This window comes from Aedes albopictus, chromosome 3 (assembly GCF_035046485.1).
Source record: "Aedes albopictus strain Foshan chromosome 3, AalbF5, whole genome shotgun sequence".
NCBI classification, from domain to species: domain Eukaryota; kingdom Metazoa; phylum Arthropoda; class Insecta; order Diptera; family Culicidae; genus Aedes; species Aedes albopictus.
In genome coordinates this window covers 143,431,786-143,458,611 of record NC_085138.1, presented here as the reverse complement: position 1 = coordinate 143,458,611, position 26,826 = coordinate 143,431,786, and the positions used below count along the sequence as shown (strand labels likewise).

Sequence of the window (26,826 nt, the reverse complement as noted above, 5' to 3'; positions counted from 1 at the left end):
CCGTACTGAATGATAAACGCCACCGAAAACTGGACCGCCGCTTGCTGCCGTGGATTAGAATAATGACCAGTTTCACTATTGCTGGCAACGATGCTCTGTCTTTTGCTTTTTGGTTGCACTACATCTCGATTGATATTGGAAATTATCCAATTAACTCCTGAAGAATCATTTTCGATGGTCCTGAAAAGGACCGGTTTGAATAATGGACGATTTTGATTCATTCACCATGCCACGCAATGCGTGTTGGTTTTCGCTGCGGAGTGCGGAGAATGCTGGACGCCGTCGAAAATTGGCCCACCGCTCCGCTGCCATGGATGCGATTCCAAGTGCTATCATCAGCACGATAGCCGAGAGTAGTCGCTGGGTTGTTGTGCTGCTGCCTTGCTGGAGGTGACATCCACCTCCAATCTCCTTGACTGATCCAACGAAAATGACGAAAGAAAACAGAGAACAATGCTTTTATACCCCTAGATTAGCAGATGAAGCACCTCCCATTTGGCTGGCTTTGCAGTTTATTCCGTTTGCATGCTACAGACGCTTCAAACGAATCAACCAAGAAATGAGAAAATTTTCATTGAACGGCTGAAGTAACCAAAATATTGGATGGTTGAACCACACTTTTCTCGTTCGATGGAATGAAATTATCTGATTCACAACTCTTGAGGAATAATTTTTGGTGTTACAGACCGTTTGATTAATTGACGATTTTAGGGAAGAAGTGGCATGAATTCACCATGCCACGCAAGGTGTGTTGGTTTTCTCAGTGCTGAATGATGGACGCCACCTGAAACTGCCCCACCGCTTGCTGCCGTGGATGAGATTAATCACCGGCTTCACTCTTGCTGGCAACGAAGTACACCTTTCTCGATCGAGGGTGGAAATTTCTTCAATTAACTCTTGAGGAAACACTTTCGATGGTCCTGAAAAGGACCGTTTGAATAATGGACGAATTTGATGAATTCATCATGTCACGCAATGCGTGTTGGATTTCTCCGCGCCGAAAACTCGCCCGCCGCTTGCTGCCGTGGATTAGATTCCTGGTGCTATCAGCCGAGAGTCATCGCAGTCGATGTGCGGCTGCTTGCTGGAGATGACATCCTACCTCCTTGGCCGATCCAACGTAAATGAAGACAGAAAACAGAGGACACAGCTTTTACACCCCTAGATTAGCATATGAAGCTCCTCCCATTCGGCTGGCTTTTCAGTTAATTTCGTTTGCATGACCCGCCCCTCATGCTCCAGACGCATCAAACGATTACTCAACCGAGAAATGAGCAAATTTCCATTGAACGGATAATGTAACCAAAATATTAGATGATCTAGATCATTTTAATTTGGAAAATGTTAGAATTGAAACATTTTTCACGCAAAATGGTCCGGATATGATAATGCGTTTCCAAAGTCCGGGTGGAACAATTAGGCGTCATAATTGTTGCTGACTGAGTCACCAACAATTCAACATTCAATAATTCACTTTTCGGTTATACTACACTTTTCCCGTTCGTTGGAATGAAATTATCCGATTCACAGCTCTCGAAAAATCATTTTCGATGGTCCTTAAAAGGACCGTTTGGATAATGAATAATTCTAGGAAGAAAACTAAATGAATTCACTATGCCACTATGCGTGTTTGTTTTCTCCGCACTAAATGCTGAACGCCGTCGAAATCTGGCCCCCCGCTTGCTGCCGTGGATGCGATTAATGACCGGCTTCACTCTTGCTGAGAAACGATGCTCTGTCCTTGCTTTGCACTACACCTTTCTCGATCGAGAGTGGAAACTTATCCAATTAACTCTTGAGAAATCATTTTCGATGGTCCTGAAAAGGACCGTTTGAATAATGGACGATTTTGATGAATTTACAATGCCACGCAATTCGTGTTGGATTTCTCCGCGCTCAACGCTAGACGCCATCGAAAACTGGCCCGCCGCTTGCTGCCGTGAATGAGATTCCCGGTGCTATCAGTACGATAGCCGAGTGTCGTCGCTGAGTCGATGTGCCGCTGCCCAGCTCGAGGTGTCACCTCGACGGTGGTCGAAATGGAACTGACGAACAGCTCTCGCATGATCGCATTCCTTCCTGCATCGTAGGTAGTTGCCCCCACGATGCGCACCAATCAGAGAGCGTTGGTAGACTGAACGAGAAAATTAGTCCGCTACCCATATTTATAGATTTCAGCGATTTCAATGTCTAACTTTAAAACAACTTTTCAACTATTTATCAATGATTTTTAGGTTCACCGAATATTACAAATTGAACGTGGGAGTTTCATCTCTCGGATAACGGGATTTGTTTATCATTTCATTCAGTGGGAAAGATACTGTGAGCGTTTAAAATCTTTCACTCAAACGTAACGCTCTTGGTTTCATAAATTTTGAAATGACACCGGGTATAGAAAACAGAGACGTAGTCCTACGTCAAAAAATACTTACTGTTTTGCTACAGGGTATATTCCCAAATCTTGGCGGGACATTTCAGTGAAGTTTATTCCAAAAGTGGGTCGTGCGTCGTATGAAGAAGCAAAGAGTTTCAGACCTATCCGTTTGACCTCTTTTCTTCTGAAATGCTTAGAACGCATTGTGGATCATCACATCCGTGATGTTCATCTGGCCAACGCGCATCTTCATGTGAACCAACATGCCTACCAATCTGGTAAGTCCACTGTGACTCTTATACACAAGGTTGTTTACGATATCGAAAAAGCATTCGCTCAAAAGCAATCTTGTTTGGGTGTTTTCTTAGATGTCGAGAGTGCCTTTGACAATGTGCCTTTCGATGCCATGAAGCCGCACGGAGTCATGGTATATCTCCAACGATTTCCAATTGGATTCATCAAATGCTCAAAAACCGATATCTCTTCTCAACATTGCGTCTAGCAGGGATTAGGAAATAGATTGTTTGTGGATGCCCGCAAAAGGGAGTCTTATCACCACTTTTGTGGAACCTCGTAGCAGATACGGTATTGAGGCAACTCCATGATAGCGGTTTTCCTACCTAATTATGGTTTTTTAATTGGTATTTGAGGGCTGGTGTCGCCAATATGGCCTTTCGGTTAATCCAGCAAAACCGTCGACCTTTGCGTCTCTTCGATTCTGAAATCGATGCGATTGAACAGGTAAAGTACTTTGGAGTTATTCTTTATTCCAAGCTTTCCTCGACACCTCACATTGAGCTTAGAAACAAGAAAGCTTGTATGGCCTTTGGGTAATGCCGGCGAACCTTTGGTACAACTTGGGGTCTAAACCTCAAGTATATCATCATCTTAAACAAGAAGTGCAGAGAAATCCTTAGAGAAATTCCTGGTCGAGTACTCGATCTACTAGAGAAATCTCTTGTGAACCGCAGATCAACACACACCTCGTTGTTTCCCGTTTTGGTGAATTGGGACAAAGTTGTCCTTGCTCCAAGTGATCTTACAAGTATTGCTTGTAATTTTTCATATAGGACATTTTTCACGGCTCATCAGTTTTACTCACTTGGTAGACAGTAGACACTGCATCGGTTTTCAAGCCGAAATCTTTGCTCTGCGGAGTACAAACAGCAATTTAGCAACACGTAATGGGCAAAGTAATATATTTCTGTCCAGATAGCCAGGCTAATATTAAAGCACTTGTTTCGGCCAGCTTTTGGTTGAAGTAAGTTATCGCTTGCCGAACTCAATTCGAGGAACTGAATTCAGCAAACGCTGTTCACCTTGTATGGATACCTGATCATTCTTCCATTGCTGGAAATGAATTGACAGATGAGTTAGCTCGCACTGGAGTATCACATGACTTCATTGGTCCTGAGCCAGCTATTCCAGCTGTTGAATAAAGCTACAGATTAATAACTGGGCTGGCACTCAACACAAACAATACTGCAATAGTTTGGAGTCATGTCGTCAAACAAAATAGGTAGTATGCCATCTTTGAGTGTAGCGAAGTATCATACAAATCTGTCAAAGCAGAATGATAGCTGTGAATCCGATTATGGAACTGCGTAAATATCATTTTGATATGTAACTGCCCAGTTTTCGCGCGACTGCGTTTCTAAGTACTCGGTAAACACTTACTAGGTGAAACTGAGTGAATCTCCAAGATGTTCTGTTGTTATTTACGTCCTGTTCTAAGGAATTATAGGCTCTCTTGACGCTTCATGCATTATTATAGTTCCCTTTTCAGAATGCTGTTTGAATCCTTTATGATGCACTATTTCTCTACCTGTCCCTGTCCCCATCCTAATTAAGATTTCTTTCCTTTTCGCTCAGGTAGATGATGAAATATGCTTCTATTGTGGCGATGGCACAATTGTCCTAAATAGAGGATAACGGTCTTCTGATACCTCATGACCTCATGAGGTTTTTTTTTGTATTTTTGTTCTCTAGATCCAAATATGTTGAAATATTCAGTGACCACACTGCCTCTTTCCTCCGAGGCGAACCAGCCTAGGGCTGAAAGCCTCGTAAATAAAGCTAATAATAATAATAACACTGCCTCGCTGCCTCTTTATCTTTCGTCAAAGTTCGTTACTCGATTCGTTGTGAAATCGTATGGCTTTTGTGTTTTGGGCAAATAGGCAAATTGTCACGATGGCATAGTAATCGATTTAGAACAATTGGTGTTTGATAAACCCAAAGAGGGATAGTTACTTACATTACACCTATAACTGGAAACAGCCTGGTTATCGTCGATAAGTATTCGAGTGCATTTGCAAATCTGAAATAAACAAGAAACAAACAAAAAATATTTGTATAATACAGTAAAGCAAATGTCACATAATGGAGACACAAAACAAGCGACAAGGAAGGCATATCATTTTATCCTTTATCCAAACTTTTACAAATTGTGACAGTCTCGAAAAATATTATCAGCAATAGATTCAGCAATGGAGAAATGTTTACAAACACGAAGATACTTTCGGGGCCCACATAGCCGAGGCGGTAAACGCACGGATATTCAGCATGACCATGCTGAGGGTGACGGGTTCGATTCCCGTTCGGTCCAGGATTTTTTCGTAAAGGAAATTTCCTTGACTTCCTTGGGCATAGAGTATCTTCGTGCCTGCCACACGATATACACATGCAAAATGGTCATTGGCAGAGAAAGCTCTCAGTTAATAACTGTGGAAGTGCTCATAGAACACTAAGCTGAGAAGCAGGCTTTGTCCCAGTGAGGACGTTACGCCAAGAAAGAGAAGAGAGAGACTTTTCGAAAATCGCAATTCATAGTTCAAAAAATGTACGCACGATGTGTATGATTTTTGTGATACTCTGTTCAAGTTAGGACAATAACGTGTTGCTATATGGGATTGTCACGACGAATGTAAACTGAGATAATAACATTGTTGAGCGATGCATGAGAAATGATTTGCTCTTAAGGGGCATGACTAAGGCAATCGATTAAAATTATTGAATAAATGAAAATCAAATGAAGTAAATTAAATATCAACTCTCGATATTACCTCAATCAAAGTAATTGATTACATATACCCTGCCGCCTTTAGATCCCTTGGGAGATAATCACGATTAGTGAATGCAATGTGTGAACGAAGACGGCGAAACGAAACGCACGATATACAACGACAACCCCACCCACACTCGCACACCTAAACCTAATCCCGGCAACGACGACAGAATCGTTGGCAGACACCACCGGAACAAAACTTCGCAAATCGAGCAGCACATCCACCTACCTACGCCATCAACGACGACCTTGACACCCGTATTCATCATGGGCTGTCTGATTTTGGCCGTCGTCATAAACCTTGCGAACAACAACGGTGGCAGAGTTAGCAGCAGCACACTATCTCCTCTCTAGCACTATCACCTAGGTATGGGTACGTGCAAAAGCTTAATCCAAATTCACCCAACCAACCACGTGCACAAACGAGCCGACGACAGAACGTGCGTAGCACTTAATTGCGGGGAAAACTAGATGGAGCTGAAACACGAAACCTCGGTTCTAGTGTCTCTGTGACGCGGTGTGGTGTGGTGGTTCAGTGCAGAGAAAATAGGTAGAGAAGCGAAGAGTGAACAGCCGCCTGAACGGCAACACTTTTTCTGTTTTGATTTCATCGCTCGAATGCTGGCAACTGCAGCAAAGCAGATTAATCCACCCATCGAAGTTAGTGCCTATCTCGCATACCGCATTTGAAAACTATTTATACTGTTGTTTTATTAACTAGACATTATCAAACTGATGTTCCAAAATGGAACAATTTTCATTAATTCAAGGAATCAATGTTGTTTACACTGTCATCCATGATATTTGAAAACTTTAGTGAAAATTTGTTTGAAACGAGTGCAATACTTATCTTTACTTATGCGGCAATCGTCAAGGTTTGTTGATTTTGTTCATTAGGATACCAGTTTGACGGTTCGATAAGGTATTTTTGGCTTCACACTATTCGCTTCTCTACCTATTTTCTCTGGTTCAGTGCTCGTTTAAGCTAGCATCGGCACCGGCAGGGTTGAAAGGTATATGCTTACGATACGATAAATAGGGATCTGATAAATGGTAGTATAATTTGATTGTACGTTTGATTTATGACGATTGGTAGCGGCCAATGATCGGAAGAGGTCAAATAATCAAAACAAAGCTTCTGAATATATTTTGGCAACACTGGTCCACTCCATTGTTGACCAACCATGTGGTCATCAACTCTGCTGTTTACAGTGACGCAGGAAATTGTTCACACAAGGGGGAAAATGCGGACTCTGCAAGTGATCGGATCAAATTAAGAAACTACATAGTTGCGCCGCCATGAGCCTGCTGAGTTCCAATCTAACGCTTGCTTGTAGATTTTGTTTGCGCCCCTGCGTAGAGTGTGGCCGATCCATCTCCACTTTCCGAATTTCTGTAGCTATCGGCTTTTGATGACATCGACGATGGAGCTCTACGTTGGAGGTCCAATTGTGAGGCCACCATGCACGAATTACCGCACCGCAGGTATCTATTGATGAAGACCTGAAGCCGTTGGATGTTCTCCACTGATACACACCAAGTTTCACTGGCGTTCAGCAGCACAGATTTCACGTTTGAGTTGAAAATTCAGCCAATTCGAAGTCATTTAGGTGCTCCATGGTAATGGCCTGCCTCAACAACCCACGATTTGGTTCACGATTAATCGCACCTACCAGGATCTCGTCTATTACTATGAGGAACAGTAGCGGTGATAGTATACATCCTTGCCTCGCTCCAGCAACGGCCCGGATGGGATCGGGCAAGACACCGTGCTCTGCACGAAAATGCCCTGTACTGTGCTTCGATGAGGCCGATGATTTTCTCAGGAACACCCTTGCTTCTGCGAGCTTTCCACATGTTTTCGTGGTTGAGATGGTCGAAAGTTCGATTTCATGCTACAGATGCTTGTTTCTATCTGCAATGGTGGAGATGAGGTGTTTATGGCCTGGCCGACACTTGAAAAAGGTTTCCAAAGTGCTCGAACCAACGTTTCAACTGGTCAGCCGGGTCGGTCAGTAACTGTCCAGATGTGTCTTTCACGGGCATCATAGCATTCATTTTAGTCCCACTAAGGCGACGTGAAACATCGAAGAGGAGACGGATGTCGCCGGTGTTTGCGGCTTTCCCGCCTACGGAGGCTAGGGAGTCCGCCCATGCTCTTTTGTCCCGTCTACATGAGCGTTTCACTTCCTTCTCGAGAGCCGAATATCGCTGACGGGCTACGGCTTTGGCTCCTCGTGTTTTCGCTCGCTCTATCGCGGATTTGGCGTTTCTTCGTTCCTCTATCTTCTTCCAGGTATCAACTGTGATTCACGGCTTTCTCCAGGTACGTAGCTGGTGTGTCTGGCCCCTAGGCGTAGCTCACCCAAATTATTCTCGCCGGTGGCGATGAAGACGTTCTTGATGACGCTCCATTGGTCTTCTACGCTTCCTCCTTCCGGAATATCCACAGCTTGGTTCTCTAGCTCCTCGACGAAGGACCTTTTCATCGCAGCGTCTTCCAGTCGGCGTGTGTTAAACCGGCGCCCGATTTTATCCTCCTATCGATGGATCCTAGCACTGCACAACCGGATCTCGCTGATTACGAGATGATGGTCGTACGCAATGTCGGCGCTACGTTTGTTCCGCACACCAAGAAAGCTCCGTCTCCATTTTCGGCTGATGCAGATGTGATCGATTTGATTTTCCGTGACACCATCACGAGTAATCCATGTCACTTTGTGCACTTGTCGATGAGGAAAGAGCGATCCTGCAATCACCTTGTCATTGTTGCCACAAAACTCTGCAAACAGCTCTCCGTTCTCGCTCATTTCTCCGAGACAATGGCGTCCCATGACGTGCTCATAGTCCGAATTGTCGAAACCAACCTTCGCGTTGGAGTTGCCCATGTGGATCTTGATATCACCTTTCGAAATCTTGTCCAGGACAGCATTTAGTTGGCTGTAAAAGTTCTCTTTATCTTGCAATTCGGCAGCATCTGTTGGCGCGTAAAATTGGATCGTGGTAAGGTTTCGAACCCGTGTTCTGAATCTGGCTACAATTGTTCTCTCATTAATAGGTTCCCACTTCATGAGCGCAGCGTGAGCGTGAGCGCTGAGCTGGAAACCACTCCACGGTGGCGAGGAATGTGTTCACGTCGTAGGCCAAAGTATAGCAGAATTGGACCCGACGCCAATTTGTGTCCTCCAAAGTTCAGCCAACGAACTTCCCTCATGTCTAGAATCTCTCATACGGCATGCCTCATTGTCTAGTTGTGCCAGTTTACCCTGCTGGGCTAGGGTTAATACATTCCAATTCTTGTCCGTTGTTTCGCGCAACAATTGTTGCCTTTAAATCATTTCGCAATCTTTCATTTCCGGTTTCTATAACGGTTTTTGGATTTCGCCAACAGTAGGTTGTTGGTCTAAGCTGCCCATAATCGTATAGATGACGTAAGCGCCATTGTAGTTTTCAAAACACTTTTGAAATTTTAACAATGATTAATGAAAAGTTTATGATTTTTTTTTCACGTTGATATCTAGCTAGAGATTAGATCGTGTGCTCTATTGAATAAAACTGTTCACAATTATGTACATTTGATAGATATTAGCTTGTGAGTGCGGACATTGTCAATTGTGGTTACGTCAACTATGCGATTATGGGCAGTAAGGTCCCCTATCCACCGTGGTGGAGCTGCCATCTTAGGTATAGCTTCCGATGGAGGAGCATTTCATACTTAGCCACTGCATGCCAGAACAGACGCTGTTTGAGCCGCACCTCTTTGGTGAACAAACGCTCGGGACGTACAGGGGATACTCAAAATAACTGGGACAGGTAAAATTTTCACTTTTCAAAAAATGTTCAACTCGCTGTAACTTTTTGAAAAGGGCATCAAATATTCTCAAATTTTTACTGTAAGTTCATCAACTAGTTGTATAACAGTGGTTCAAATTTGGAAAAGATCGGGCTATTCTTCACGAAGATATAAAGATTCTTGAAAAGGGTATAATTATTCGATAGTCAACTTTGAGCTTTTATATCTCCGGATTCAATGAACTGATTGCAATGAAATTTTGACCATTCATGACTTATATGATGAACTCTTAAAAACGTTTAACTTTACTGCAAATTTTTAACAAGAGAAAAAGTTATAACGATTTCATTCATTTCACGATTTTCCAGTAAATTCATCAATTTCTAATATGCATCCCATTACTTTCTCAATTTATTAGCGGCTATGTTGTAACTTTCCTTCAAAACACATTTATATATAAGTCATTTAGAGGGAAATTAATTGAACTATAATTTGCATTTTGAATTTTGACACGATGTTGAAGTTTTGGATAATTTGGTGTTTTATTAGAAAAATAATCTAATCGTTATCATTTTCTTCCGTGTTAAGAATTTTAGGTTAAGTCAAATGTTTTTCATAGCTCATTATACAAGTCATGAATGGTCAAAATTTCATTGCATTCGGTTCATTGAATCCGGAGATATAACAGCTCAAAGTTGGCTATCGGATAATTTTACCTTTTTCTAGAATCTTTATAACTCCGTGGACAATGGTCCGATCTTCTCCAAAATTGGACTACTGATACACAACTAGATGATGAACTTACAGTGAAAAATTGAGAATATTTGATGCACTTTTCGAAAAGTTACAGCGAGTTGAACATTTGTTGAAAAGTGAAAATTTTACCTGTCCCAGTTATTTTGAGTAACCCCTGTACTTCCTCAGTCTAGTTGAATTATGGGCGAGAATGTTGTAACACCGTACCAGGGCGAATGAGGTGCATAATAGAGACAGACGCGGAACAGGCAGAACGGTACAGACTGGAGCAAAAAGAACTAGCAGGAATAACGAGATCGCGAAGAACACACGGAATTACTACGAGAAGCTGAACCGCTCACGGGGGCTTCCGGGTCTTGGTCTCCAAGAGATTGAGCAGAAGGTTGGCCGGTTGATAAAGAACAAAGCCGCTGCAACAGATCAACTACCACACGAGCAAAGGAGAAAAAAGTATTACCTGAGGAATGAATGGAAGGTATTGCGTGCTCTATCTACAAAAAGGGCGATAAGTTGAATTGGGGGAACTAGCGTGCGATCACACTATTGAGCGCTGCCTAAAAAGTACTTTTCCAAATGTTATGCCGCCATTTATTGCCGATTGCAAAAGTATACGTGGGAAATAAAGCCTGTATCCGCAATAATCGGGACACAGAAGTACGGCTGTAGCTCTGTAATGAATTGGTAAAATTGGCCAAATAATTGACTGAGAACTCTTTGGTGTATGTTTATTATTTGTGCCAAATTTCATAAAAATCGATGCATTACTTTTAACTGTACATGAAAAACATACAGACGTGGTTTTAAGCATTTTGTACAATCATGACCAAATTTCGTTCACATAGTAGATGGTTCTTTTACACTACAGTTCAAAGTTCTGTGATAATAATTATGAAATTTCGTTAGCAGTTATGATACTTGTAGAGACACTTTCTTGCAAAATTTCATCAACTTTTATCAATTGGTTTAGAAGCTACTGGTGTGGATAGAGGTGAGTGTTAGTGAAAATGTTTCGTGTTTTTCATGTGCGATGTTTGGCTATTCACAACTTTTGAATTTATCTGCCAATTTTTATGAAATTTTCACAGAAGGTAATTCATTATGTGTATATTGAGTCTGCAAAATTTGATGATTATTGGTATAGTACTTTCAAAAGTACAATCGAAACAATAAAGGGTGCTGACTAATTGCTGTCTGGGGGGCTAAAATCACGTTCAGTCCCAATACATGTTTCGACTATAAAATTGTTGATAGTGCATCGATTTTTTTGAAATTTTGACTATGCAACAAATGTAGATTTAGAGGTTTGTTTTCAAAATTTCAGCCATTTCCTTTGCCAAATTCGAAAGTTGCAGTGCTGACAAGCTAAACTAGGGGCTGTACAAAATTCAATAGCACACATTCTACTCTTTCATTGCTACAACGAAAATTACTGCACCGATTCACATGAAATATTGTAGGTGAAATGAACACATCTTAAGATCTGTTTAAGCCAAATTTGAGCATGTTTAATGTATCTTTTGCAGAGTTACAGTTGTATTTCTGTGTCCCGATTATTGCGGATACAGGCTTTATCAGGCTGGATTCATGGGTGAAGGCGCTGCAACAGATCAGATGTTCCGCCAAGTGTTGAAAAAATGCCGCGAACACAACGTGCCTCCACGCATCACTTGTTCATCGCCCAGGCCTTGGTTTGACCGGTAAGGTAAGTATGTAACAAGATGATGTTAAAATTTCAGTGAATCGATTATATAAATACCTAAGATAGCTTTTAAGTTTTTCGTGAAACGAATCCACATTTGTGCATATGTGCAAATGTTTTTCCGAATCACTGTAAGCTCATCAATATAGATCAAGATGTGAGCCCCTGCTGCTGGTTGGTTGTGTGATGGAAGGCGGGAACCCAGCCTGCATGCGGCACGCGATAATTAGATGTGGGGTTGGTTGGCTGACTGGCACGACAGCAATCTTCCCTTTTTCCACACTAGTCACACTGACTATACTGCCGTTTTACGCAAAACTGTCCCATGTTATATGGGATTCCCATATAACATGGGACAATTGTGCGTGGAACGGCAGTATAGCTGCCATTCCCGAGCAGAAGAGAATAGCAAAATAATAACTACAAAATAACATAACCTGTTTTTATATCTTGTTTTGTTATTATTAACTTGTCAAGGAATTACTTTTCCATAGCATGTTTTGTTGGACAATCTTATTTTGATATAATTCAGCTATTGATATCCACCCATTAAACAACATTTAAATAACATGTTTCGATATGAAGCAAACTAAGTTATTATTATGATATTGAGAGTGTACAAATATTTGATAAACAATATCACAACAATAAAAAGTTTTTAAATTGTAGCCATTGGAGATTAACGTTCTTTACAGCATTCCGTACATATTTTCTTATTATTCTAATTATTATTCTTGTCAGTCTAAACTTTTATGAACACTTCGACCATTATGTCCTGTTTTTTATCATTTTTTGTATCCAGTTACATATAGTTGTATCCATTCCATAGAAAATCTCAGAATATTGTAATACTTGGTGGATTAGTAGTTCCTCTCGGAAATAGTTAGACTCATATGTTATAATTCGCAATTAAGATAGCTCTATCTAAAGGGTGGTCCAAAAAATTTTGCTTATGGTTTGTTATCAATAACTTTTGAAGATCAAAATTTGTTATTCAAATATTTTCCAAATTCGTTGTTATTAAGTTGTTATTGACACAAACAAAACATGTTATTAAATTGGTCTTCCAGGAACATTTTTTTGTTATATTTGTTATTTTGCCGCTTATGACACGCAAGTTTATAACATAATATGTTATGTTAATAACATTAAAATAACTGATTCCATTACTCAGTTATTTTGCCAAAATAACGCATTTTGTTATGCGATTGTTATTCTCTTCTGCTCGGGTTACCGACGATGCGATGATGGTGGATGAGGAGAGGGAAGTGAAGCAGACATGCCCCCTACGCTCCGGTTCGACTTCCGTCGGGGCAAACGTCCGGAAATGTCTTGTTTTCCGTTTACACATGACTGCTTCCTCCGTAAAGCGAAAAAACAAAAGTAAAAGTTTTTTACTCCTTTCTGAAGGATGTGGGTAGTACACATATCGGAAAATGATGTTCATTTTAGAGAAAGTGTTAGGCTCATCAAGTATTGGATTGAGCAGATCAAAAGACAAATATAAGACAACATATTTTGAAGTGTAAGATAAGGTACAATTCACGATCCACGGTTCGATTCCCGGTCTGTCCAGGAAGTTTTGGTAAAGAATTTCCTCGACTTCCTTGGGCATGTATCTTCGTATTTGCTTCAGTGAGGATTTTTTTTTTTCAACAAATCATTAGCATCCGCGGAAGTTGTATTAACCACAGTGTGTACTGTGCGGCTGTGTGACACCAGCATAAGTCAATAAGTTGCACCCCTGTGGTGGATAGATTAGCTCGAATCACCGACCGACAACGTATTATTGTGTAAGCTTTTCAGGAAAAAGCACTTGGCCGTCCAACTCCCTTCAGCCAGGAGGTACCTATAGATAGGTATTGCAGCACGACAGTCACATCATCGGACAGAGAACGCCATTCGATGAGGATGGGCAACGGCATAACTTTTGCTTTATTCATCACATAATGAATATGAAATTTCGATGGTCACACGCCTCACTTATACCTGACTGGGCACCTACTGGTGAGGTATGACTCAACGAAAGAATAGAGAAAGAGAGCACTAGAGTTTGGCATTTAGGTGGAGAATAATTGGACTTATGAAGTGGAAATCGATAAATTGGGCGGATTTAGTGTCTTACTTTAGGTGACACATTTGAAGTTTGAAGAACAAAGCGTTTTTGGATCAGTTGGCTAAGTACCCATTTCGCCCTTAGAATGAATATGGTACATAGAACTTTAGTTCAATTTAGCTGACATGTCAATGGTGATTCCTCCGTAATTGATTCGAACTCACTGGTATAAATTACAAATATATCACAATAAATAAGGGATGCGACACAAATTATTTTCAAAGTGCATTTCTAGCAGCTCATACATTTCTGAACAACCATGCTACCGGTCAAATGCCTACAATCAGGTAGGATGGGAAAGGAATGTTAGGATGGTGGTGCGGTGCGAAATCCTGTCTGCTTTAGTCGAAGAATTGCATCAATCTTGTATTGTATCTTGTATCCGGTTTAGGGTCGCTTGGCCGAGGACTTTGAGAACGAATTGCCTGTTTATAACAATTTGGTATTTGGAATAGGAATATTGAGGTCGATGCTTTCGTTAATGAAACGTTAAAATCCAGGCCAGTTTTCGCGGGCACAGCAGCATTTGGTGTTGTCTGTTGTAATTTCCAAAGGATTCGTGTCGATAAACAACACTGGCAGATGATCAATTCGTTGACAACGGTTGGTTTGGACATGTCCACCAGATTGGAAAGGCCCGTTGGTTAGAAGGCATAAAAATCCAGCGCGTGGATGAACGAATTTTCTGCAGCTGATATTTGCTTTGTTGCCTAGTTGTGATCACCGAAGACAAAGGTTGAAATATCGCCTTCAGTTAACTTCATTAGGTCGTTTCTAAAATAGTGTCAGTTTCTCCTGTGCTTAGTTTTCAGGAAGTAGACCGAAATAATCTTTAAACGGGTACTTCTGCAGTCTACTTGGATACCGATTGCTTCAATAATGGAGCTTCGATGTAGACGGCGGCATTACGTCAAAGCCTTGGCGGATCATGTCGAGATGTTGGAGCAGTGGCCTTTATTTGAAAAAGATTTAAAACAGGTCCATAAACTATGAAGAATCATTTTTGGCCATCCTAAACCACCGTCCATCGTAGACTTTGGCTAGATTCCGCCTTTCTCCTAAGAGTCGGCGTAGTTTATGGACGAACCCGAAGGAGACACGAGATGTCATAGAGCAGACGAACATTGTCAGTATTTGCAGCATTCCCACCTTCGTTAGATAGGAAGTCAGCTCACACCTTCTTGCCCCGTCTACATGTATCCCGTTTCACTTTCTTCTCCAGAATTGAATACGTTGGCCAATATGATTACTCCATGCCGGCGATTAACTGCTCGTTCTGCTCGAAGTTCTTGACACCCGGGGCTACACTGCCGTTCTACGCCAAATTGTCCCATGTTATATGGGATTCCCATATAACATGGGACAATTATGCTTAAAACGGCAGAACAGGAGCAGGCATCTTCAAAAGGTCCAAAGCGGTGCGTGGTGGTCTTCCAAGGAACTCTTTTGCAGGAGCGTGTACCGATTTCAGCGTATTTCTTCTTTATGTAGTTGAGTTGATCGATAGACCGATATGAATATCTGCATGTGCTCCAATGTGGGTGAGCTTTCAGCCTTTATCTAGGTATAACTCAGTTCCGAAGCATGTTACTACAGTTTAATTTTCGTCAAACTTGTAAAGTAGTGACGGCGATCATGTATTCCTCATCTGGTCTATATTGCGATAACATCAGCTGTGAAAGCAAATCTGCATAGCCGAAGTTTGTTTTGAAGGGTGCTTGCTATTAAAATCATACGGCATGAATGTCAAGACCCAATGTTGCAACCGGTTCGCTTTGTAAACAGGAATATTCTTTTTAAAATCGAACCCCTTGAGAAGCAGTTGATGAACGGTCTGCAGGAGAAAGTGGCGTACAGGCATCTGTACAGCATTTTGTTGAAGCGACTGACAGCAAAAGTTAGGACCAATGCTTCCTTCTCCACTTCTTCTCTGCCGGAATCAGTGAGCGCCAAAACCGTACTCTGCTGCGACGATGATATCCTTGGCTGCGAAATAGTGGATAAACAGCAGATCCAATTTCAGCGGACAGCTTTCTTGAGCAGGTTGTCCAACAGGATCTGAAGCTTCTTCATCTACTTCACAAGTCAAGCATCGAGATAGGAACGGAGCTGCTGCAAGTCTTTCGGAGAATGCATCTTAGAAATTGCATCGTTTTTTTTAAGGATCCGGTCGAATACCCCATTTATCCATGATATGTCCGAACAACTCAATCTAAGAGAATGTGAAACAAAACTTTTGGAGATATAAGTGGAAACCATACTCTCATAAAAGCTTCCGAACGGCGTGGATTGCGGTCTTGTTCCTCCTTGGTTTGACCAACGATAAGGTTGTCATTAAGATACGGCTTGACTCCATGGATGCAAATCGCTATGCTGTCGATGATACGCTGGAAAGCGTCAGGTGCCGACTTGACTCCAGGGAGAAATCGGTTGTGTAAAAATAGGCCACAGTGAGTGTTGACTGTGAGCAGCAGTGCGTACAATGACTATAATAACAATAATTGGAATTGCGCAGTCCGAAAATCGAGTCGGAGAAATATTTAATACCGTTGTTCTAGAGCCTTTTGATTTTGAAATTCGCATCAACCTTGGCAAGCGCAGCGCTCGCTACGGATCACTTCAAGTAATATGAAAGACACTGCCGTGAATCGCATAACAGTCCCATCTTTGCTGGATTTCCTATGCAAAAGGGACAGATATGCGATTCACGGCAGTGCAGTCGGCTTCAGATATTGCTTCACTTGCTTAATTTCTAAAAAGTGCTGATTGAATTCACACACGTACTCATTACATTGGGATGTTGGTCGAGACGTTGGTGTACACGTTGGCCAAGCTGCAGATCCGCATAAACCACAGATCGACCAAAATCAAAGTCTCAATTCCCAGAACGTTGAGTTCAACACTGTCCGAGATAAAAATGCGACCGGTTTTGGTGGTGATCCTGGTCTGGAACTTGGCGAGAAGGTTGAGATATTCATCAGAAGCTGTTACTATGGATTATTCCGTCGGTTGAGCAGCTGATCCAAGTAATCTCGGAGATAACTGTAATGTTGGTCGCCGAATCGTGCTAAAGCTTGTCTATTATACCGTTGAGCTCCACCGAGCTGAGCTTCCGACTTTCCCAACGGCATGGCTGCTACAATGCTACTCGACTTCACACTCTCAATCTCCATTGAATTTCGTCTGCATGAATGATGTCCTCGAGGTTGAAGACTGATTGCTTGAACTATACACACTAAAAAAATCTCAATTTTAATAGTGACACAATTGATCGAACTGCCTGAAAAAGCTTTGACATAAACATAAATGTGCCACATTTTTACACTTTTTGTGACGTACGTATTAAGTTTATATTGTTTGAGTTCTTCCAGTCATAATATTAAATCACAGAACTGATAATTTAGTTCTCTATGCTGTAAATTTACGCGATATATTACAGAAACATGATGTTTACTGATGTTGAACTGTCAAACAGCACTTTACAAAATCAGATGAAGACTACAGACTGCATTGGAAAATTATTTATTACGAAGGTGAAACAGCATGAAAACCGCTCATAAATTTAACACCGGGTTGAGCCACAAACTTGGAAATGACAATCCGTTGCCATCAGCCGATGCAGTGGTAAACGAAAACAGCCACGCTCAGTCAATCAGAAGGCGGCTTTGTCTGCTTGGCTGCGATGACGGCTCTCTCAGTACACGCCAGCACGACGCGACAGCCGAACTGGCAAGTTCGTTTATGGTAGAAGTTGTTCATCTTCGACTGCCATCTCTTCAACGTGGTGAGTCAGCCGAGAGAGTAAGATCGAAAACTGACACTCGGAGGATCGAAGTTCGATTCTCGATTGGAACCTTTTGTACTTTTTTTGGTTTCAATATTTGGTGCTATAAATAGCACAGTTCTCAATCATGTATACATACAAGCAGCCGACGCGCTGAGCTGTTGCGGTAAAATTACATGAGTCAAACATTTTCCGTTTCCTGTAAAAATAAGATCGCACACAATTTTGCGTCAAATGTGTTGCTTTTATATGTCGGACTTATATGACACAAAATTACAAGATTTTTTCGAAGTGTGTAGAATACCCCTCGTTGTGTCGCACATAGTGCTGATCTGAATTTCCTCAAAGGAGCATACTTCCACAAGATTATCCAGGGGAATCCTGCAAACCGCTCCTGCTGCAGTTTCGTTGGATTCCAGCTTCGAGATCAATCTTGTTCGGATGCGAGTAGAGCCCACAGATGAATCGTACCCCCGGAATTGAATTGATCAGGGGCAAGCTTGGAAAATTGAAACGCTTTACAATGTTTGTCCACCATGACAGCATATACGAGGTGAAGTCATCCGCATCACTTTTTGCGTACCTGCAGCAAGTATTGATATGAAAGGTCGACTTCTGATGTTTGGCGATACGTTCCAACTGGGACAAAGCTTGCTTTTCAGCTTTCAATGAGCAGAGAGCTTCCTCTGCCAATGAGCATTATACGTGAGTATATCGTGTGGCATACATGAAAATACTACATGCCCAAGTAAGTGCAGGAACTCTCTTTTTTTTCTAATTTGTTTATTTAAGGCTCATTCGCCGTAGTCAGCTTTACAGAGCCAATAATCATTTCCTATTATAAATAGAGTTACATGCTTTTGCATTTTTAATTTTAAAAGACACACTTTTTCCTCTCGACGGAGTGTCAACAACATCCACATGGGCCGTGTTTGGGGAACACTGATCCGCACAAATTTTCTTCGCTTCGCTCACCGCAGCTTTGTTCGACCGCCGTCGTTTGTTTGTACTCTCGTCACAATCGGTGGATGAGCTTGATACGTTTTCGTTGTCGTCTTCGTCATCGTCAGTCCATTCGTCGTTTTGCTTTTGTTCATCGTCATGGGCATCGGTATCCACAGCCAATGGTGGGAAGTCGTCGTCATTAAACAGTCCGTTTACGTTTTCTGAGCTTGTATTCGTTACTGTTACTATTGCTCCTGTTACTGCAGTTGATTCCGCGTTACGCTGATGTGATATGTCCCTACACTGGCGGGACAACCTCGGTTGGTTAATGTATGAAACCGTCGTGTTGTCGCTACCAATCGTAATTAGATACGGTATATCACGAAAGACATTCATGCGAAGCACTCTGACGCCATTGGGAACGCCGGGGAAGTATTGCCTCCAGGTTTCGTTCCTAACAGAAATTACTTCCCCGTATTTCATCATATGCTCCCTGACGGTCGCATTGCTCACCGTGGAAGGGAGGTCGTGGACTCTTACGGTCACAGCATCGCCATCCACATAAACGGGTATCTTGAATTCTTTACTGGCAGCAACAATTGTTCTCTTCCAATTGTGCTCCAATTGATACCTCAAAGCGATTTCTTTGTTGGTCATTTCGACCAGCACACAGTTGCGTGTGTTATGCAGCTGGATGCTTTTCACGTCCGCATACTGGAGATTAAGCTGGTTCTCCAAAAACTGTTTCACTGTCCCAACGCTGGGACGAGCCGGGAGAACACTGATATCAATAACCAGAACGTTTTCTCGCGCCGCGCACCTGATTTATCATGGATTTGGTATGACACAATGTGGAAAGAATAGAAAACACGTCCGACGTATGTGATTGCTGGCAGTCAACTGCAGCAGGAACTCTCCTTTACGAAAAGTTTCTGGACCGACCGGGAATCGAACCCGTCACCCTCAGCTCTACAGCTGTGGCTATATGCGCCCGTGTCTGTGAGTAGAGTTCACAGACGAAATGGAGTAACGAAATAAAACAGGTCACTAGGTGCTAGAGTTTATTGCATCCGTCTTGACTGGTGGTTGGCTAACCAATAAAATTTCATTTTTGTTTCGGAATCAAAGCCTTCTACTATTATTAATACTCAGGCGTGGCCTGATACATAAATAAAGCTTATTGTTAGGAAGTCAGTCGCGCTCGGAACCAGAACACCATATCGATAGCAGCGTTATTTCACGCAGCTTCAATACTGCAAATTTATTGGGTTTAATTGGATTATATTAAATTACATTTCATTCAAAACTTACAATCTAGTATTCGTTCACGAAACAGACAGATTTCCCAACAGCAGTGCAGTTCCTACCGGGCTCACTGATTGAACAACACTGCCTAATCGATTGCTCATAGGCAGCGCCGGCGCTTGTAGTTCTCAGTGTTGCCAGTTTCACTAAGCACCATACGTACTACATCTGTACGCAACATTCCCCCCCGTGAAACAGGTAACAAAGTGAACATCCAACGTATGACTGCAGCGCAATTTTCATTCGATGTTCCATCGAATTCCCGAAGCGCTTCGCTACACAGCAAGTAGTACCTAGATGGCAGCACCGTACTACAGTCAATACGAATTGATAGGTACATGCAAACCAAGCAGCCTCGTTCCACTGCTACAACACAATGCCCACCGGGATCGAATAGCAACTTTTTCAAGTGACGACAATTCTCTTGCTTCCTGCGGCGGTGGCGAAGACGGTGGCGGCGGCGGCGGTGGCTGTGTTGGAAATATTGTTTTATCGTCGGATGATATAGCACACGACAGGCTACCTTTCCCGAACCAATTTGCTCCGCACAGGTTTCGTAAGCGTCACACTTTACAAAGGCCATTGTTTTTACGGAATTAGTTTCACACTCTGATTGACTCTCTGCTACTTTTGCAGACATTTGATTGCTGCTGTGGATTGATGACGTCAGAGATAGGGAGCTCACGAACAAATCAGCTGTAGGAGCATCAGCTGACGTTGTTTTGGTGAGCTTGCCGCGCCTTTGATATGACGTACACTCTGACTCACCGTTGATGACGCTTCGGCATGATTTCTTCGGCAAAGGTTTTGTTTGCGAAGGTTGTTCGGGAGAGTCTGCTTCATTCGGATTTGATGCTCTAGTGCAGTCATTTTTCGGCTGGGTTTTGTCATTTACCGGAGCCGGCTCCACCACCGCTTCCTCGCTGACTTTACACCCACTGTGTTTCCGTAGTACTGCTTTCCTCTCGGCGCTGAAATCCGACTTCATTTTCTGTGCAGCCCTTTGAAATTCTTCATCAATTTTCACCAGTTCTCGCTGGTACTCTTCCTCGATTCGACGATTTTCCTCTTCATAGTACTTTCGTCGCAACTCACTCTGCTCTTCATTATGCTTCCGCCATAGCTCGCTCTTCTCTTCTAGAAGAGAAAGTTCTATTTCGAACGTACTTTTCATGGCGGGATGCTTCTGGTAGGTGAATTAGATTTATTGAAGTTTGTTAGGAAGTCAGTCGCGCTCGGAACCAGAACACCATATCGATAGCAGCGTTATTTCACGCAGCTTCAATACTGCAAATTTATTGGGTTTAATTGGATTATATTAAATTACATTTCATTCAAAACTTACAATCTAGTATTCGTTCACGAAACAGACAGATTTCCCAACAGCAGTGCAGTTCCTACCGGGCTCACTGATTGAACAACACTGCCTAATCGATTGCTCATAGGCAGCGCCGGCGCTTGTAGTTCTCAGTGTTGCCAGTTTCACTAAGCACCATACGTACTACATCTGTACGCAACACTTATACATATCAATTTAAGAGCACTTTTCTGACTTCAAGTGACCAAAAGTGAAGAAAATAAGCTCACAATTATTGTAAAACTGATGATATTTATTAATATTAAAAAAAAAAACGATCATATCATTTGAGCTGAACTACAAAGTTTATATTAGGGATTATCCATTTTAATCGTTTTTTTGCTTTTTGTCGCAAACAAGAAATGGATCGTGGAGCGGACCTGGTGTGGTGGTTAGAACACTTGACTATCACGCCGAGGACCTGGGATCGAATCCCACTCCCGACAAACTCTCAAATTTGTGAGTTCTTCCTTCGGAAGGGGGAAAGTAAAGCGTGGGTCCCGAGATGAACTTTTAGCCTAGGGACTAAAAATCTCGTTAGGGGCTGTCCATTAATTACGTAAGGGATTTTTTACGATTTTTCGACACCCCCTCCCCCCCCCCCCCCCCCCCCCCCTTGTAAGATTTTTTGTATGAGAACCTAAATATTTTTGTATGGCGCGTAAGATTTCTTAAACCTCCCCTCTCCCATAAACCCTTACGTAATTAATGGACAGCCCCTTAATACAGATAAAAAAAAGAAAACAAGAAATGAAGAAGTAGGCTCAGTGTACCAGTTATGGCTATAGTACCTCAAATTCGCCATAGTTGATTTTCAACCTTTAACGATGCAAATCATCAAGAAAAAATATGTAAACAATAGATCACGTTCATAAAAGATGATTGCACTCATTCAAATTTCACATTTTGCTCAAATTATGATAGAAATAAATCATTTTCCTTAAAATTTCGGCTTCCTTGCACCCTATTTCGCCATAGTGTACCCACAGACAAACAGACGTATCACTTGGAACAAAATGCGATTAAAATAATCGTCACGAAAACATAATCGCCCAATGCTAATTACGCTGCGTTTCGCAAACTCACTGAGTAGATGGCGGTAGTGAGCAAACGTCAAACAGGAGCAAAAACGATGCAAGCGCCGTGAGCGAGCGATTTGCGAACTACAGAATATTTGAATTAACCGTTAAAAAGTGAAACGATGGGAAGAGAGTAGAGTGAGACGTCTGTTTGTCTGTGGTGTACCAGTTATGGCAAATCCCATAAGGAATGCATGTAAATAGTGCGAAGTGGAACCGAAATTAAAAAGTATGTCCATAACTGGTACAGGGTTCCTATCATTGGCACACGCCGTAATAAATAGTAAAAGTGGGTTTGGCTCAGATTTTATATTTTTCCTGTAAAGTATGAAAACAAATCTATCTTTTGACATATCGACGACATTTGTCGGTCTTCTTCTTATGTTTGTAGAAATAGTATTTCTTAGGTAGTGCGATAACTGGTACAGGCACCCTACATCGAACGGTGGAAATCATCGTGTGTTTTATCACAATTTTAATTCAAATTTTAGTCAATTCAACAGTATGCTAAAAGTTTCAGTGAACTTTTTTTTCTTAGAAACTATGACCGGACTGAATAACCTTGAATTATTTTACAAATAAACAATAATACTGTAACATGAAACATTACTAGCCGAGAAATGCTTTGAAATACAGCATGTTGGTACGATAGTCCTACTGATCGGTAGAAAGGACCAAGAAGGGGGCGCCGAAGGCATAAAGCTCATCTCAAGTTTTGCAGTGGTCAAGTACCCATCACCATCCGTGTGAAGTACCTAGGTATACTCGCGCGAATCAACATATTCTTCCCATCAGCTTGGTAGGTATATAACTGAACATCAGGACAACAGTAGTTACCGCTAGTAGGCCCACCATAACAAGAAAAAAAAAACATCCAAGGTTAAACTCGGACGATAACAGGGGAGCAAAATGTCCTGCCGTTTTCGATTTATTTCGCTCGTTCCACTCCATCACTTTTCTTTCGGTACACAAACTTAAGCGGCTGCCTATTCAATACAACTTCACCTGTTCGTTTCACGTCGAGCAACCGTTCCCAACGATAAACATCTATAAATTATGTAAATTAGTTTATAATTTTCCCCGCAGGACAGGCTAGAGGCCTATCGAGAGACGCCTTCCTCCGGTGCACCGATAATGCCAGAACCAGCAGAAGCAATTCGATCCAAGAGGCGTAGAACACTGCAGCAACACGTACCTTTAATCGTAAATATCCATCAGGTTCTGTTCCCGCAAGAATGCACTAGTAATCCACTGCAATTAGTAGCGTTTTCCGGAAATTTTCCACTGCAAACCAAAGCCTAATTAACTCGGCAGGAGAGACACTAACTAGAGAAAAACACACACCAAAGACACTGGAAAATCTGCTGCAGCACAAAAAGATGATTGCTTTTCTGCCTGCCGCTTGCTCTACAACGCAACGAACGACGACGACGGGACGGACGGTGCCAAATTATTATGACAGAGAAGATCCGAAGTTTAGCCGAAGTGAGATCGCCTTCAGCAGAGGAAAAAAAAACGCTGTCAGATGAAAGTAAACAAAAATTCGGCTCGGGTCGCGAGCGGCGCAGCGGCGCTGCCGTTATCGCGGGGACGTAGTTTATGAGTGATCACCGGGATAAAACCGGGAGAAGCGAAGTACTAGATTAAAAACCATCAACAAACAAGCATAATTTTTCAAATCGACGTATCTAATGCCGTTTTTCTTTTTTAACCTGGGTTGGAACTGGATTGGCGGAAAATATGTAAACAAACAACGTCCAACAAACTTTAGTACAAGCGAAACCGAAATCGGGTTGGGGTTGAAACTGTGATCTCATCCAGTTCCAACCCAGGTTGGAACTGGATCAAAAAGAAAAACGACATAACTTTTTTACTGATCTGAGTAAATTCATGGTCAATGTTGACGACCATTTCACTAAAATAGTTTTTTTATAAAAAGACTTTTCATAAGTTTTTTCGTGCTTAACATCACCAGGGATATTGCACGCACTAGGTAAGGAACTAAACCTACTCATTCCATATCATTTTCACAATGAATTTTGACAAAAATAAACATACACCGGGTTGGTTCGAGATACGTCATGCCAGATACGTCGCTTTTGTATGGTGCCAGTTTGGTGTATCTGTTACTTTTGATTCCGTCCGTTTGGTTTGTTCATATATCAAAACGTTGTATCTATCAGTAAAGTTGTAAACATCAAAATAGTTAGATACGTCGTTTCGAAAAATATGCTTATAAACAAATTAAGCAATAAATCATCAAACAGTGATGTGGATCTTCAATTTGCTTTATGAATCATGCATGCAGCTGTTAACCCGGATTTGTTTACATTCTCGAGTTACGTCGGATTGAAAAGTTATGCTTGAAATGTTCATAGGGAATGCCGGGGTACCGTCGATTAAAAACAGGCAGCCCCATTAGAAGAATTTTATTGCACCTTGCAAGGGGAATGCCGTAAACCTCAAAAAATATCCACATTAAAATAAGTTAGTTAATTTATTTTCGACACTTTACACATTCGTGTGCATTCCTGTCGCTCGGTTACATACTATTTATTATTTATTTCGCAACCAGTCAAATTTTGGGAGTGACAATAGTTTTGCAAGCCAAAAAACCCAAAGAAAGCCGAAAAAAATAAAAAAATAAAACAGTAAAACCCGCAAAAGTTTTGCGGGTTTTAGCGACTTTTTTGAGCTTTTTTCAGCTTTTTTTAAGGTTTTTTGGCTTGGCAAAACTAGGGTCGCTCCCCCTGGTTAAAATGGGTATATTTGAGCCAACAAATTTACCACAGCAATTTTTAATTGCTTTCCATGATTTTCCAGGCTGCGAGTTCATCAACTAATTTCTCCATAAATGGATTTCCTCCGAGATTGTTAATCTGAAAATAATACAAGATGGTCATAATGCGTAAGGTCATGCTTAACTTTTGTCGATCCAACCTCTCTTCTCACTTCAATCTCAAGTAATTCAAGCATGTCAGCAGTGTACCGAAGACTACCGTTTTTCTCTAATAACTCCACACAATATTTCTTGTCCTCAATATTGGTGCTGCGTTTTCTCAACATATCTGATGACAAATTGAAATTGTTTATAATGAATATTTCTAAAACACCGTAGAACATACGCAAAACTTCTCTATCATTCATAGCCATGATGGAATGCACCACCGGAAAGCTCATTTTCCCTTCAGATAGATCCTCACAAAACGCCTTCTTATTGGTATAATCCTTGGACTTAAGACTGCAGTAATCGTCTCTAACCTGGAAGAACAGTCCCACTAGGCCAGCAAGTTTCGTAAAATCACGCTTATTGTCACTGAACAACTGCAACATACGAATCAGCATTAGAAACAATCCACCCGTTTTGCGAACAACCATCAGTTTGTATTCTTTCTCCGTCGGACAAATGGCATTATCGCGCCAGAATATATCAGCTCCCTGGCCACGATGTAGTTCCAGCAGCTCGTGACAAAATATTCTATTAGCTGCTTCTCCTCCCACTTCGTTCGTTTGAATCAAGGCATGGGTAATAACGTAGCACGCAGTATTCATGGTGCAATGAATACCGAACAGTTGATGAGCAGCTGGGACGCCACGTCGAAGCACCGATCCATCTTGGATATCGTCAATACTGGAAATGAAAGGTTAAGATGTTTCAACTCGTTTTCAGCACTTAGAAAAGTAACATATAGAACACCGTTCTTGAAAAACTGAACTTACAGCAAGCTTCCTGTATGCAGCAGTTGGATTATTTCTCCAATTTTCACCATTTTTTCGAAAGGCACATTCAACCAATGATTTAACGCAGCAGCCATTCTGATTCTGAACTGTTTACCCGGTATTCTCATGATGTGTTGATATGGTTCTATTACCAGCTGAAAAATCAAATTCTGCTCTTGATACGCCACAAAATGGAAATTGAAACTTACTTCATGCAGCTTTCTGTTGTTTTCTTTGTTTGAAACATCTTCAAGTATCTTATCAATAGAATGACTGGACGTTTTCATATTCAATTACTAACAAAAGTAAAAAGTGGCCTTCCCGCGAAAGGTTCTTAGTGAAACTAACAATAAAAGTATACTATATTGGGTGCACCAGCATACATATGCTATGTATTTTTATTGTTACGTGATGTTTCTTAAAATAATAGTTTATCTATGGAACGTGGTGTAGGACACTGTTTCCACGGTTTGATACCGCTGTTTAAGGAGAATGCGGTAGTCTGAAAGCTATGCACTTTTTTAGTTGTGATATATTCACAAGGTTCATCGAACTTAACTTTGACCACAGACAAACATACATAGCTCCAAGGGAAACAATATTAATCAGATAGCAACAAAAACGGTTCCTGATGAATATGTTTGGTGTTGTTGTTCATTACGATTTTTTTAATCCACTTAGACTTCAGTGCAATAAATTTCGTCGTTCTCCCATTTCGTTTTCGATGTTGCTGTCGCTCTTTGTTGCTGCTCTTTAGCAATTCGAAGAACAAGAAACAAGAAACAAGAAACAAGAAACAAGAAACAAGAAACAAGAAACAAGAAACAAGAA

The 26,826-nt window shown here is 41.6% G+C and overlaps 2 protein-coding genes across 4 annotated transcripts in view; both read right to left on the bottom strand.

Annotated features, from left to right (window-relative positions):
• The window catches only part of LOC109416292 (putative uncharacterized protein DDB_G0287183), a 50,235-nt gene extending 26,387 nt beyond the window's left edge, over window positions 1-23,848 (bottom strand). Inside the window, exons 1-2 of one of the 3 annotated variants that reach the window (XR_009999274.1) lie at window positions 23,471-23,797; window positions 4,632-4,694 (exon numbers count right to left, since the gene is read on the bottom strand). The gene's annotated coding sequence lies outside the window, so the exon portion shown is untranslated. Of the gene's footprint in view, window positions 1-4,631; window positions 4,695-5,670; window positions 5,984-23,470 lie in introns of those variants that run through there. The other 2 variants (XM_029880301.2, XM_029880303.2) reach the window with 2 other exon arrangements.
• Window positions 23,849-24,966: 1,118 nt separating this feature from the next.
• Window positions 24,967-26,123, bottom strand: LOC109416310 (terpene synthase). The gene is made up of 4 exons (XM_029861303.2): window positions 25,996-26,123; window positions 25,401-25,906; window positions 25,216-25,343; window positions 24,967-25,154 (listed from the first exon to the last, which is right to left on the bottom strand). Exons 1-4 carry the CDS (start codon window positions 26,121-26,123, stop codon window positions 25,074-25,076), a joined length of 843 nt encoding a protein of 280 aa, XP_029717163.1. The 3' UTR covers window positions 24,967-25,073.
• Window positions 26,124-26,826: the final 703 nt, after the last annotated feature.